General features: G+C 35.9%; 1 protein-coding gene across 2 annotated transcripts in view; it reads left to right on the forward strand.

Moving 5' to 3' along the window:
- LOC139960861 (uncharacterized) overlaps window positions 1-13,230 on the forward strand; it is a 165,069-nt gene that overhangs the window by 85,775 nt on the left and 66,064 nt on the right. For both annotated transcript variants that reach the window (XM_071959499.1, XM_071959500.1), the window contains exons 18-21: window positions 1,431-1,524; window positions 2,240-2,293; window positions 4,048-4,149; window positions 6,647-6,775. In XM_071959499.1, the coding sequence (XP_071815600.1) occupies window positions 1,431-1,524; window positions 2,240-2,293; window positions 4,048-4,149; window positions 6,647-6,775 (379 nt within the window). The remainder of the gene's footprint in view (window positions 1-1,430; window positions 1,525-2,239; window positions 2,294-4,047; window positions 4,150-6,646; window positions 6,776-13,230) is intronic.

The following is a 13,230-nucleotide window of genomic DNA, read 5'->3' on the forward strand; positions in this document are numbered from 1 at the left end:
ATATTTGCATGGTCATGAACAACCTCGATGATCTGAGCCCTGTACTCCAAGGCGACAACAATCTGATGAAAAACTAGCCATTCATCATTGGCTGCTACTTCTGGCTGCCGTCACTTTTGCATAAGCACACCAGACTTTGACATATAATACCCTACTGGTATGTTAGACATCTCCTGTTCAGTATGAGTAGATTCCAGAAGTTTCTTAATTTGATCGTAAGCTTTTTGCCTCTTGATCAAGTTTTGCTGATCTAAACCAATGGTTTGACAACATCAGCATTTTTAGCTGGATTCTTAATTTGATTTTCTCAAGATAAATCATTAAGATTTGCAAAGAATGTTCCAGCCAGTTGGAAACACTCATCACCAGTTTGAACCTTGATATTATTAACATTAGGTGCTTTACAGGCCATAGAACAAGTTGTTTCACAAGCCGGCAAAATACCAGGGTATTTTGTTCACAACTTTGCTGTTTCCTCATGGACTGAGGTTTGGTACATACATGAACACAGGGGGAAGTTTGCATTCGGCCATCAGCAATATCATTGGCAAAGATAAAATCTATACTGTGACTGGCAACCTCTCTACTACTCCTATCTCAACTACCTTGGAGACATACTCACAATCGATAGACTCAGATGCATATTAACATGGATAGAATGAACTCAGATGCAAATAATATAGATAGAATGAACTTAGATGCACATTAACATGAATAGAATGAACTCAGATGCAAATAATATGGATAGAATGAACTTAGATGCAGATTAACATGAATAGAATGAACTCAGATGCATATAATATGGATAGAATGAACTCAGATGTACATTAACAAGAATTTAATGAACTCAGATGCATATATAATATGGATATAATGAACTCAGATGCATATGATATGGATAGAATGAACTCAGATGCATATTAAACATGGATAGAATGAACTCAGATACATATGGATAGAATGAACTCAGATGTACATTAACAAGAATATAATGAACTCAGATGCATATAATATGGATAGAATGAACTTAGATGCATATTAACATTGATAGAAGAACTTAGATGCATATTAACATTGATAGAAGAACTTAGATGCATATTAACATTGATAGAATGAACTTGATGTGGAGCTCATCCTCATTGAATCCCAACTCTGGGAGTTTTACAGCTACAAAATTGTGAAATTGCAAGCTATTTACTTTGTTCTTACTGTACTTTGATCCTGCCAAATGCATACATGTGCATCACATTGAGTGTGACCTGGTCATGTTAGCATGGCTTTACAAAAGACTGTGGTAAAAGTTTATTTATGTGTTTATGTTAGTAGTATTTCAGTCATCTCCATCACAAATATAAAGTCTCATTAGTTCTCAATATATATTAATGTTAATTGCTTAATTCATGTAGTATTAATTTTTTTTACTTTTCCAGAGATTCTCATATCATAGAGTTACAAGCTTCTGTTCAAAAGCACAAGGCAGACTGTGACAGATTGGAGTCTGAACGTGCAGAGTTGATCGTGAAGGTATTACACATGTTGAACAAATGTATGCAAACTCTGAATTTGAAGGCTTAGAGTTGCTTTCTTTACTACAAGAGTAGCATTTGGTTGCAGCCATAATGTCATCTAAGTTACTTTTTAATTATTTAACCAATGGTAAAATGGCTTAGGGCAGGAGAGGTGAGAGACGATTATCAATCATATTTGGCTGTTTTATGCTAAACAACAGCTGTAATATTGCACAATTAAAATTCAAGTATTCATGTAACACAATTCACCAGAACTGTGTTGCACAAGTGAAACAACATAACAGAAAAGGGCAGGACAGGTTACATTATATAAATGTGAAAGGCATGTTGGTATATTCCTCAGGTAACACAATGTGAAATGAAAGGCCAAAACATTATCCTTAGATCTTTCTAGATTGGGAAACAGTTTAATGCATTTTTAGCAACCAACTGTATTTAATGCATTTCAATGTAGATGCTATTCTATGTTGACTTGTTGTAATCTTGACAGTGCTCTGTTGTCATATTAAATTGTCTAAAATTCCTTCCTTGCTGATCTCTGCATGGTTTGTATTAATGAAGCTACTGTATATGTGTCATCCCTGACAACAATGTATGCAAGGTTAACTACCACTTCCTGGCAAGGAATTGGTTACTTTTCAGGAATCATCCAATGGTTAGTTAAGAAGACAACAAAGTTAAGACAATGATATTCTGTCTTTCTTCTCTAGATTGAAGCTGGGGAAGGTACAGATACAATAATTCAACAACTGAAACAGGAGAATGTAAGTTTAGCTCATTTATATTGAAATTGTATCTCCTTTCATTACAAAACAACCATACTAACAGTACTGATTCTGATTAAATCTTCTGTTTAGGACAAGAATAATAAATACTGAATAGCAAATAACTCCAGTGTGTTAGCCTATAGCATACTGTTAATGTATATGAATTTTATGTGTGAGGTTACTATCATACATACACAGTTGGGTCTATATTGTGTAAAAGGTAATTGTAACCTCTAGTGACATTTTCTGTCAAGGTCAAATGTCATTTGAGTTCAACAGATGGAATATTTTGACAACTCTCTACTTGTTAACTATAAATTGGGTAAAGTTTATATATATATGCAAAGGTGCATTATTCCTATGGTCAGTAAAATGAACTACACAATTCTAGCAGAAGTATTTTGTCATGCAAGGTCAACATGTTTCATGTACTTTCAAAACTAGCACATAGATTGAGATATGTTACATCGCAATACTAATCGTTGTAGATCTGTAAACAGTATAGATCATGCGCATCTTGACCCAGAGCCATAACTACGCTCTGTTGGAACCTATATGACAGATCTGCATTAGAGTTTACCACAGGTCCAAATATGAAAACTTCATAATCATGATAACTTCCATAGGAAAGCCTTAAAGAACTTCATACTTGGCATGTGCATAGAGGTCAAAAGTCATTTGATTTCACCAGAGGTCAAAGACTGATAAGTATGTAAACATGATATCTTCAAGTACTACGTTTTATACTTGACATGGGGAGGGCAGAACCCTGTTATTTTCTTAGAGTTAAACTGTCATTTTGATCAATAGAGGTCAAAGTAAGAAATAAGCATGAAGCAGATCTTGTATGAACTTCATGCATAACTCGTAATAGGAATTTATTTAAAGCAACGTATCATAACAATCAGCACGGCAAATTACTTCTTAACAACCATTGTTACAATCTATGGCAGTCCCTGTCTCAATTTGTTAAATATGCTAATTTGTTTCAATGTAAAATCAAGGATGATCTTCTCAACAAGTACATGTTAGCATGTTGACTATAAACTTTGTTCTTTAAATACCGCACTCTCCTTTTTTTCTCTTCAAAGTTTTTGCTATCCTTCTAGTCTCTTGTCCTTCTAGTCTCTTGTCCTTCTAGTCTCTTGTCCTTCTAGTCTCTTGTCCTTCTAGTCTCTTGTCCTTCTAGTCTCTTGTCCTTCTCTCTTTGCTCCTCTCTCTGTTCTTCTGGCTGTTCTGTTCTCAGTCGGTTTTCTCTCTGTCGTTCTGTTCCTCTGAACTTAGTTTAACGGTTTCATTGTTTTATATTTCAACTTGGTCACTAGCTGAGATAACAGCTTTGCTGTTTTATAGTGTCCTTTGTATATAACCTTCATACTGTTATGTTATTTTTTAATTAATTTTGAACAAACATATGAGAAATAAATTTGAAAAATTGAAATTGAAGACAATAATGAATATAAGAAGCCTACTGTTTTTGTGGAGTTCAAGGTTACTTGGGGTCACCAGAAATCAAAGTTGATAAAACTTGTAAACATGATAACTGGTAAAGTAAAGCTTAAATGAAATTTATAATTACTGTGCAGATTAACCCTTGTGAGTACGAGAACTCTATTGTTATTTGTGTAGGTTAAAGGTCATAAGAGGTAGAAATTTGAAAATCATGTGTCCAGTGTTGCATTAAATTATCTCATATAGGAATCACTAAGCCTGTTGGCTTTACAGTACAGTATGTTTACAATATTTTGCAGGAAAACCTTCAGAGCAAAGTTGATGATTTGCAAAGTATGCAAGAGATGAAGACCACTGAACATAAAGCATGTCTTGATGATCTCTACAAACAGCTACATGATGTAAGTATGTGTTGTTATCACCAAAGCAAGTAAGTCTTCAATAAACCAGTGAACATAAAGCATGTCTTGATGATCTCTACAAACAGCTACATGATGTAAGTATGTATTGATATCACCAAAGCAAGTAAGTCTTCAATAAACCAATGAACATAAAGCATGTCTTGATGATCTCTACAAACAGCTACATGACGTAAGTATGTGTTGTTATCACCAAATCAAGTAAGTCTTCAATAAACCACTGAACATAAAGCATGTCTTGATGATCTCTACAAACATCTACATGATGTAAGTGTTGTTATCACCAAATCAAGTAAGTCTTCAATAAACCACTGAACATAAAGCATGTCTTGATGATCTCTACAAACAGCTACATGATGTAAGTATGTGTTGTTATCACCAAAGCAGGTAAGTCTTCAATAAACCAATGACCATAAAGCATGTCTTGATGATCTCTACAAACAGCTACATGACGTAAGTATGTGTTGTTATCACCAAATCAAGTAAGTCTTCAAAAAACCACTGAACATAAAGCATGTCTTGATGATCTCTACAAACAGCTACATGATGTAAGTATGTGTTGTTATCACCAAAGCAGGTAAGTCTTCAATAAACCACTGAACATAAAGCATGTCTTGGTGATCTCTACAAACAGCTACATGATGTAAGTATGTGTTGTTATCACCAAAGCAGGTAAGTCTTCAATAAACCACTGAACATAAAGCATGTCTTGATGATCTCTACAAACAGCTACATGACGTAAGTATGTGTTGATATTACCAAAGCAAGTAAGTCTTCAATAAACCACTGAACATAAAGCATGTCTTGATGATCTCTACAAACAGCTACATGATGTAAGTATGTGTTGTTATCACCAAATCAAGTAAGTCTTCAATAAACCACTGAACATAAAGCATGTCTTGATGATCTCTACAAACAGCTACATAATGTAAGTATGTGTTGTTATCACCAAAGCAGGTAAGTCTTCAATAAACCACTGAACATAAAGCATGTCTTGGTGATCTCTACAAACAGCTACATGATGTAAGTATGTGTTGTTATCACCAAAGCAAGTAAGTCTTCAATAAACCACTGAACATAAAGCATGTCTTGATGATCTCTACAAACAGCTACATGATGTAAGTATGTGTTGTTATCACCGAAGCAAGTAAGTCTTTAATAAACAATGCAGTTTACTTTCTGATATAGCTATAACAAACTTCTAACAGTATCTGATACCTTTAACTGAAATCATATTACCATGCAATAGCTACTAATATATTTTCGCTAAATAGTCAGTTAAAACTGTGTGGTATAAGATGAAATTGTAATCATTTTGTCATGTAACATAGTTATCCCCAAATCAGTTAAGCATCAGCAAATAAGTCTTCAGTGAAAGTAGTATACATTTTATGTTATATTGCAATCATTTCATTATGCCATTAGAGCTATTATAAAGTCTAAACAAGATGGCAATCCATTGAGTTGCAGATCACTTCTATGACAGAAAGGATCTACTTTGACCGCATCCCTTAACAACTACATAAGTATTATTTCAAATTTGTCCCATTATTCTTTACATATCTTGTGGTTTACTGACTTGTTCAAACATACTGACAAGCAGAAAATGGCAAAACACAGTTTTTTGGTATTTGACATTTGACCTATGATGTCACCAATCACCTAGGCAGGCGCTAACAGTACATGTCAGGTACCTACACACCAAGATTGAATATTATCAGACTTACGGTCTAGGGGCAGTTCGCAAAACCCTCTTCGCACAATTTAGACCAGTTTTACCTGTTATCTCAGTTGACCTTTGACCCTTAAGTCTTATCCACATTTTGTGTTGTTTAATGCCTTTTCCAGCATGTTGGCCGAAAAAGGCTAAAACCCAATTTAGATGTCTTGATCTTTGACCTCTGACATGCGACGTTATCAATCAGCAAGGGAGGCGTTAACATGGTCAGGCACCTATCCACCAAATTTGAACTTTATTGGACTTTCATACTAGGAGGAGTTCACGAAACACTTTTCCGCACTAAATGTCTTATTTTCAAATTTGTCTCAACGCTTTCTACATGTCATGTGGTTTATTACCTTTTTCCAACATTTTGGCATGCAGAAAATGGCTAAAACCAATTTTTAGTTTTCTTAACCTTTGACCTATCAAGTCATCAATCACACAGGTACCTGTACAAGTTTACATGGTCAGGCACCTACCCACGAAGTCTGAACTTGATAGGACGTATGGTCTATGAGGAGTTCGCAAAACTGTTCTTGCTCACTCACTCACTCATTCACACACACCCACACACAACCTTACATTAAAAACACAGTGGTGTAAGGTAATAATGTAATCGTATTGCTATATCATAGCCATATTACAAAATTAAGGAAATCTTCAGTAAAAGTAGTGTTGCATAAAGTAAACATATACAGAACTGTAGTCTTCTTTTACTTAACTAATAGGCTTTGTTCTTAACTTCAATATTCAAAGGTAACATCACAGTCTGAGATGCAGCTTACAAAATTGACCAGGGCTGAAACTGAATTAACTGAAGTTAATGTGAAACTATTGTCCAGCCAAGAGAAATGTGCTCGCTTTGATGAAGAATTAAAAGCAAAGGTTAGTTTGCAGTCTTTTTTCAAATTTCTTTTCTTACTACTCCCTAGTATCGTATACCTATATCATCATACACAGTATTCATAAAGTATGTTTCACTCATCAGTTACATTAATTATTTCATGTAAACAAACAGAAACCTAGAAAATAGTGTTGTTAAGAATCAGAATGATCAAGAAGTACTATTGCATATTTCAGATTTTCATACCACATCATGAACAGAATTTGTTGTTGCTAGATCAATGCACAACAGTTTCCACATAACGAGAAGAAAATTGTCTGTTGTGTCTTCCTAGTACAAAGCTTTGCATGAACCAAACCAGTTTCACACAACTTAGAAACCTACTAAGACACATGATGTACTGGTGCAGCCTAAACATCTGAGTTATCACCTTAAACATCTTCCATGATCCAAATCACATCAGGTCACATAGCTGGATTTAGCATGATAAGGTGCAATCAGTGACATTGCCAAGGCCAGGGCATTGGGAGCATATGCTCCCCACCAAAAAAGTTGTCATGTCCCCTCCCCACTGGTGCCCCCCAAATGAAATTTTCAATGTCCAAAGACAAATAGGCAGGTAGATACACAGCATTTTGAATTTAATTCAGTGTTGTAATACTTACACTCACTTTTATTCAATTCACATTCTGGTGTATTTATCTAAGTTAAGATCTGGATCATTACCTTGAATATTTGCTGAATCATATATACCTTAAATATCATCCAAGGCAAAATCTGAATCATCATCTTAAACATTTTAATCATCACCTTAACAGATGAACGATAATGACAGAAAAAATATCTCCTTTTCATATAGTGTAGTTTATATGTTACCAAGCAATATTTTTTAATTTTACAAACAGCACACCCGGAAGTTTTAATAGGGGAATAAAACATTGTTTTTTCATCTCTGTAATTGATACAATTTAGGAATTTGCAAATATTACAACGACCTTGAACAGCACTTAGGTCAGTGAATGCCATCACTGTGATGATCTTATCTGTAGTGAACTGTTCAGTACTCAGGTCAGTGAATGACATCACTGTGATGATCTTATCTGTAGTGTACTGTTCAGTACTCAAGTCAGTGTATGACATCACTGTGATGATCTTATCTGTAGTGCACTGTTCAGTACTCAGGTCAGTGAATGAAATCACTGTGATGATCTTATCTGTAGTGCACTGTTCAGCACTCAGGTCAGTGAATGACATCACTGTGATGATCTTATCTGTAGTGCACTGTTCAGCATCAGGTCAGTGTATGACATCACTGAGATGATCTTATCTGTAGTGCACTGTTCAGCATTCAGGTCAGTGAATGACATCACTGTGATGATCTTATCTGTAGTGTACTGTTCAGCACTCAGGTCAGTGAATGACATCACTGTGATGATCTTATCTGTAATGTACTGTTTAGCACTCAGGTCAGTGAATGACATCAATGTGATGATCTTATCTGTAGTGCACTGTTCAGCACGCAGGTCAGTGAATGACATCACTGTGATGATCTTATCTGTAGTGCACTGTTCAGCATCAGGTCAGTGAATGACGTCACTGTGATGATCTTATCTGTAGTGCACTGTTCAGCACTCAGGTCAGTGAATGACATCACTGTGATGGTCTTATCTGTAGTGCACTGTTCAGCATCAGGTCAGTGAATGACGTCACTGTGATGATCTTATCTGTAGTGTACTGTTCAGCACTCAGGTCAGTGAATGACATCACTGTGATGATCTTATCTGTAGTGCACTGTTCAGCACGCAGGTCAGTGAATGACATCACTGTGATGATCTAATCTGTAGTGTACTGTTCAGCACTCAGGTCAGTGAATGACATCACTGTGATGATCTTATCTGTAGTGTACTGTTCAGCACTCAGGTCAGTGAATGACATCACTGTGATGATCTTATCTGTAGTTTACTGTTCAGCACTCAGATCAGTGAATGACATCACTGTGATGATCCTATCTGTAGTTTACTGTTCAGCACTCAGGTCAGTGAATGACATCACTGTGATGATCTTATCTGTAGTGTACTGTTCAGCACTCAGGTCAGTGAATGACATCACTGTGATGATCTTATCTGTAGTGCACTGTTCAGCACTCAGGTCAGTGAATGACATCACTGTGATGATCCTATCTGTAGTGCACTGTTCAGTACTCAGGTCAGTGAATGACATCACTGTGATGATCTTATCTGTAGTGTACTGTTCAGCACTCAGGTCAGTGAATGACATCACTGTGATGATCTTATCTGTAGTGCACTGTTCAACACTCAGATCAGTGAATGACATCAATGTGATGATCTTATCTGTAGTGTACTGTTCAGCACTGAGCTGTGTGTGCACTTCTTGTCATCATCACTGTTATTTTAGTTTAATTTAGTTCTAATGTTCAAGACTTCAATAGATAATTAATGTCATAGAGTTTCCTGAGAACCTAACCACGTAAATACAAGTTTTGTTTTAAGAAAGTTGCAACAACTTTTGCAACGATTTTGCAATATCTGAATAGGTGACTTGCAAGCTGACCGCAAGTAACGTAAATCACAAGATCACGTTGTTTGCTGGTATGATACAGAAGGTTGTATGAATGTGCTCACCTTATCTGTCAAACTGGCACAATAATGATGATGATAGTCTCAAACGTAGATTAGTATAACATCCAATAGAAACATCCTACTAAACAAAGTAGAAGTGCTTGTATGCACTACTAATGAGTCAAACATAAATGTTCCTTGTTCCGTACGTTATTAAATCCAACAGAAAGGTCACATTCAGCTTGAAATACAACCGCATTTGAACTCAATCGAGTGATCAGTCTAGCTCTAACAATTTTCCCACTACAATTAATGCCTATTCACATACTTGCCTATTCACATGCATGTCTCATAGTTTGGGCTTCAGGAGGAATCATTCTAGCCCAACTTGACGGTGGTCTGCATAAGGTACTTCTGCATTGTGCAAACACAATTAGCAGTGTGTGCGCTACTGTAAGTAATAGTTACAAGATGTTTTTCACTCTAGCATATACACATTTCCTATTCGTATTGCACATTTAAATGGTATCGAGGGTATCAAGACATCTCAGCCCAAAAAACTCGCCCTAAGGCACGTCCATTCCCCAATTGAAATTTGCATGTGGATTCTTTCTCCACATAGACATTAGGTTGTTCACGTCTGATATGTCTCCCTGTTCCAACACTTAACTGTTGCATTTACCGGGATATATATAAATAATGCTTCTTAAAAGCATCAATCTTTCAAACATGTTTAACTTTAGGCCTATTAGCGACCTTGCCACAAGCAAATTTCAATTTGGGCCCGAGATTGCGCTGCCCCAATTTACATAGGGGCAGTCGGCTTCATTGAAACGACAAGAAAAAGCAGGATCAATAACACTTAATTAAAATTAGACCATTGAATGTCTCACGCAGTGATTCAAATCTTCTCTCTGCCCTTTTAATTGCATGTTTACGTTTAAGTTAAAAAAATCAATGAGAGGTTATTGTCCAATTTCCAACTTAGACCCATATTTGTCACAGTGTTAATGCTGACTTTATCGCATGAGTTTCAAAGTCAGCCTCAAAATTTGTTGATACATTGATGCTCATTGCAGTAGGCCTACTGCGCTAAACATGGCCTCCAACCTATCAGAATCTGAGGTTGTAGTTGAAGAAGAACAAGCTGGTGGCTGCATTCAAATGGAATGCGTAGATTCGCCCTTCAGCGAATCTGCATCATCTTTGGAGAATGAATCAGAAAACAAAAATGATGACATTAAACTTGACCGAGTTGGAGACGATGCAGATGAAGCTCATGTGCCTCAAACAGGAGCAATCAGTATTCATTCCTTTCATGAGGAGTTCCTCCCAGAGACAAACCAGCTGTAGTTAATCAGGCAATCCAGGACCATTTCCAAGTTCTTGATTGGTTTTTTTCAGTTTTACACTTTCTGGTCGTAAAAATATAAAAATTTTAGAGCGGCTTTAATGAATTCAGTAGCATGAATCCTCTATATCATGTTTTCCTATCGGTTAAGGTTGCTCGCGTCAATATAAAGTAAGTTGCAACTGAACTAACACACTCAGTGTACGCAGCTGAAGTACAGTCTACATCGAGCTCACTTTGTTATCATTATAATGACATCACAGGTCACTGTTGATCACATGATCATCATACCGCTTTTTGCGAAAGCCCAATTGTTTTTATCTCAATACATTACATGTATAGAGATATTGTAACAGTAAGTGGGACTCTCTCTTCTCTTAAAACATTTTCAGCGTCTTCATACAAAGTTCTTTTTCTCTGGAATTTCCAGAGCAAGAATATATCATATAGACCAACAAAAGTTACTATTTTTTATTCCAGAATTGTATCTCATTCTATGACTTTTTCACCGATTTATGTCCAAATCGGGCTGAAACACAGTTTGCAGACCTTTTTTGCACACGCTCCAAAACTTGTTTGTAGGGAACTTTTGCACACGTTTCCCTGCTCATTTGTTAATTATGATTCGATGTCTATGGTTTATTATGGGCACGTGACATATTACTTCTCAGCGATTGGCTTGTTATCTGCGGTTTTATGTATTATGAAAGAGAATAGAATTGTCTTTCAACAGTGGTATCGTCTAAGATAGGGTCCTATGTATTATATATTTTATTAACATTTTAAACTTTCATTTGTTGTTTACAGGTAGGTATGAATAAGAATTTTACTAGCTGTATATGACATTTGATGGCTTTTATTTGCTTTAGTTGATGTTTAAATGATTTTTCTTTCTTAAAACAACACTGAGCTGCCGCCCCTACTTTTAGTAAAAAGGTCCGTTTTTGATGATTAAGCCCCGCCTCCAAGTCTGGTTTGTAGCAGATTGGCTATGACTCATGACAGCTACATGTTAGATATACGAAAATGGCTACCCTCGCGACCAATTTTCTGTACTGTAGTTAGGTACGCGAGGTGTAGTGTATTGCATGCTAATTAAATACACATTTTCAGAGCAAGGGCCATGATAAGTTTGTTTGATTGCCCTTCATGTATTTTTGTATTATTACGTTTACACATTGTTGTACTTCTGAAGGCTACTTAGGCCTAGGCCTAGTGCATTTAAAAAATATATATAGGCCTATTACTGTATTAGGCTTTCAGTGATAGCCACATTAGCATTGTACTGGTGTTCAGACAGCTTTCCTAGGAAGGACCAGGGTAAGTTTGTTTGATGGGTAAGTGTAAAAGAGAAGCCGGCCATAGCATCACAACTTTTATAAGACTATAAAAATTGTCTAAGGTTATGACTTATTTATAAGGATATAAGATGTATAAGGTTATAAGAAGTACGTTAGCTTTCTTTTGAACCTGTGATGTTTGACATCAAATGTACAAAGAATTAAAATAAAATAACAAAATGGAGAGGAACTGAGGTGGCTATTAGGGGAGGAGGAGGCCACCCATCACTTTCAAATAAAAACTTGTAATCTTCTTTTACATTATTTTTTTCAAGTCATAAATCCATGAAATCTTCATGTCAGAAAAATTGAGATGGAAAAACGTGGGTTGTTTTGATACTTGGAAGTGGACACAGTTTTGATGGTACAGGTAGTCACCACTACAGTCTACAGTAACATACAGTAGGTCGATAGGCCTAGCTCTCAAGGCGGGCATCAAGAATATGGTCGAGTTGTTCGCCTCTTCTAATTTGGCCGTTGTCATTGACGTCAAACTATATGACCAAAAAGTCCAACAGAGACTGACCCAAGATGAAGGATACCACATGAAAAACAAGTTCTTAAATATTCTATGACATTACTAAACTTTGCAACGTTGTTCTTTCGACAAACAGGCAATGAGCGCTAAAGGCAACACTAGCAGGATAAAGTGTAACCTGCAGAGACTATTCGTGGCAAAGTAGCAAAAATGCAAGTTATATATTTGTTGTACCATGATTGATATTGATAATTGTAGAGACAGAGCAAAGATTTGAAATTAGGATTCGAAATTAAAACTTCCAGTATTGAGATACTGCGTCATTGATGCTCTTGTTATAGAAACTCGACAAGTTAAGGATTTTTTGACAGCCTTTTCCCAACACTGGATTGTCTTTATTTTGCAGATATATAAAAGGAAATTAAACTAGAATACTCACAAATAAAATTGTATTTTTCGTCAATGCTGAAATATCCTTATCATCACCTTAAACATCATCTGATTCTTTACCTTAAACATCATCCAATGATCAAATTCAAAATATTAATCATCACTTTAAACATCAGCTGAAAAATACCCTTAACCATCCAAGTTAAAATCTGAATCATTATTTAAGCATCATCTGAATCATCACCTTAAACAGCATCCAATGATCCAATTCAAAATATTAATCATAATTACTTGAAACATCAGCTGAACAATAACCTTAATCATCAATTTAAGATCTGAATCATTATTTAAACATCTG

Source organism: Apostichopus japonicus, chromosome 20, assembly GCF_037975245.1.
Source record: "Apostichopus japonicus isolate 1M-3 chromosome 20, ASM3797524v1, whole genome shotgun sequence".
Lineage (NCBI taxonomy): Eukaryota > Metazoa > Echinodermata > Holothuroidea > Aspidochirotida > Stichopodidae > Apostichopus > Apostichopus japonicus.